We start from the raw sequence: 2,046 nt of genomic DNA on the forward strand, positions 1-2,046 counted from the left end.
AGCTATATTAATATTTAAAAGTATAAATTAAAATATATTGTTAGATTATTAAAATAAAAAATTAGATTAATAACTAAAAATAATAAACAAAAATAATAAATTATGATTACGATGTAGCATTTCTCATAATACTAAGCTACTTAATTAAGATAGATTAGGAGAATAAAGAGAAGAGTAATTTAATAATGTTACCATAGCAACAACACGATAACGCACGAGTTGTGTGTCTCCACCTTCATTCTTGGTAGCCTCAATTGCTGCATGATGATGACCATTATCATGACCATGGAAATGGCCAACACTAACAACAACACCCATCTCTTGTTCTTCATGACCACCAACTGCACCAGTGTGGCTACCTGGAATAACTGCATCACTACTCTTCTTACTATAAAAGCTTGTGGCCAAAGAATCCACCATGAGCGTGAATAAGGCAGAGAACATGGCAACGAGCCCTGAGAAAGGAAACTCGTGCCATGGCTTCTCCTCAAGACAATCAGACCGCAGCATGTCGAATGAATCCGGCAGCACGTGCATGAACCCCGTGCTGAGAATGATCCCCCCGGCGAAGCATTTCACCACCATGAAGAGCTCGTTTTCGGGGCTCAACGCCGGGATCCAACGCGTCACCAAGGACAGAGATACGCCGATCATGCTGGTTACCAAGATTGCAAATATAGCCATGATTTTTAGAGGGAGAGCTTTCTCTTTGTTGTTACATGAGTCTACTGATTCGGATTCGCACTCTGCTACGGTTTTGGGTGTGAAGAGAACGATGATTATGAAGACCAAAGAGATCGTCAGCTTCAGATGCGTTACTTCTGAATTAGTACCCATTATTGTTCCTGTTTATATATGAAGCTAACACTTTTCAATATAGATGAAGCTTCTTTATATAGACATACATATGCATAGTTTAAATCAATAATATGAAGGGCTTGCACACGTCATTAATTGAATAAAATATTTGATGTTTAAACTTGACAAACACAAAAAAAATAAAATAAAAGGACAAATAATAATAGAGGAGTGTTAGGGCGCCAATAATTTTTGTGATTTGTAGCCATCAAGTAGCAATCAATGATATTTTTAATTGTGTGAGATTTCATTAAATGGTGTGAGATTACTTACTCATCTTTAATAAAGTTGCTGCTCCCTAGACTTTTCCATAATAATAATAATAATAATAATAATAATATAAAAAGTGAAAAAATATTAAAGTAAACAAAAAGATATTAATTCAACTAAATATATAACCAAATTTTTTAGTAAAGAATTTCAAATAATTGCTTGTGAAATTTTTTTTATTCCTTTTATTCATCAATATCTCCCTCCTCATCTTTTTCTTCTTCTTTCTTCCAAGTTTCAATACAAATCTCAATAATATATACCACCACAATTTTACTTTTCGCTGTCACCACCATCGTCTATTATTCAAAATTATAATTTATGAATTTTAAACTCTCAAAAAAAAATAAAGGTAAAGTAATTTTAATATTAAAAAATGAGAAGTATTAACTAATATAAAAATTAATTTCTTATAGATTTTGTTGAAATTATTCAATTAAATTGTAAAGGACGCAAAGTACGGTCATTATATAACAATTGTTAATTAATACATAAATTATTAGACGTACCAACAAGTACTACGTACATCAGTTAGGACAACAGATTAATTATTCTTCACCAATCAGGCAATTAGCGCGATAAAGTTTCTATTAATAACAAGTTTTTCTATAAATAAAAGAATAAAAAATAAATAAATGAATAGGAAAGCCAATGTATCTTACGAGGGACAAGGGCCACCGAACGCAGAACATGAATTACAGAAAATGAGAATTCATTGAAGCCTTTCATGGTCCATGCTGCCTGCAATATTTCCACCTATTATCCACTAATTAAATATTGGTTGCCTGTTGATTTGAAAAACATATCATGAAAAGAAGTAAAACAGTGACGTAATAACTAAACCAATTGATTGTTGTGGAGGCATTGTATTGAGTCTTATCTGTATGTTCTATATTTTTCTCGTGATTTCTATATTTA

At 32.0% G+C, this 2,046-nt stretch overlaps 1 protein-coding gene across 1 annotated transcript in view; it reads right to left on the reverse strand.

Annotated features, from left to right (window-relative positions):
- The window catches only part of LOC107637744 (fe(2+) transport protein 1), a 3,628-nt gene extending 2,751 nt beyond the window's left edge, over nt 1-877 (reverse strand). The window contains exon 1 of the mRNA XM_016341086.2: nt 193-877. Within this exon, the coding sequence (XP_016196572.1) occupies nt 193-837 (645 nt within the window). The 5' untranslated portion in view covers nt 838-877. The remainder of the gene's footprint in view (nt 1-192) is intronic.

The sequence above is a fragment of the Arachis ipaensis genome, chromosome B04 (genome assembly GCF_000816755.2).
Source record: "Arachis ipaensis cultivar K30076 chromosome B04, Araip1.1, whole genome shotgun sequence".
NCBI classification, from domain to species: Eukaryota; Viridiplantae; Streptophyta; class Magnoliopsida; order Fabales; family Fabaceae; genus Arachis; species Arachis ipaensis.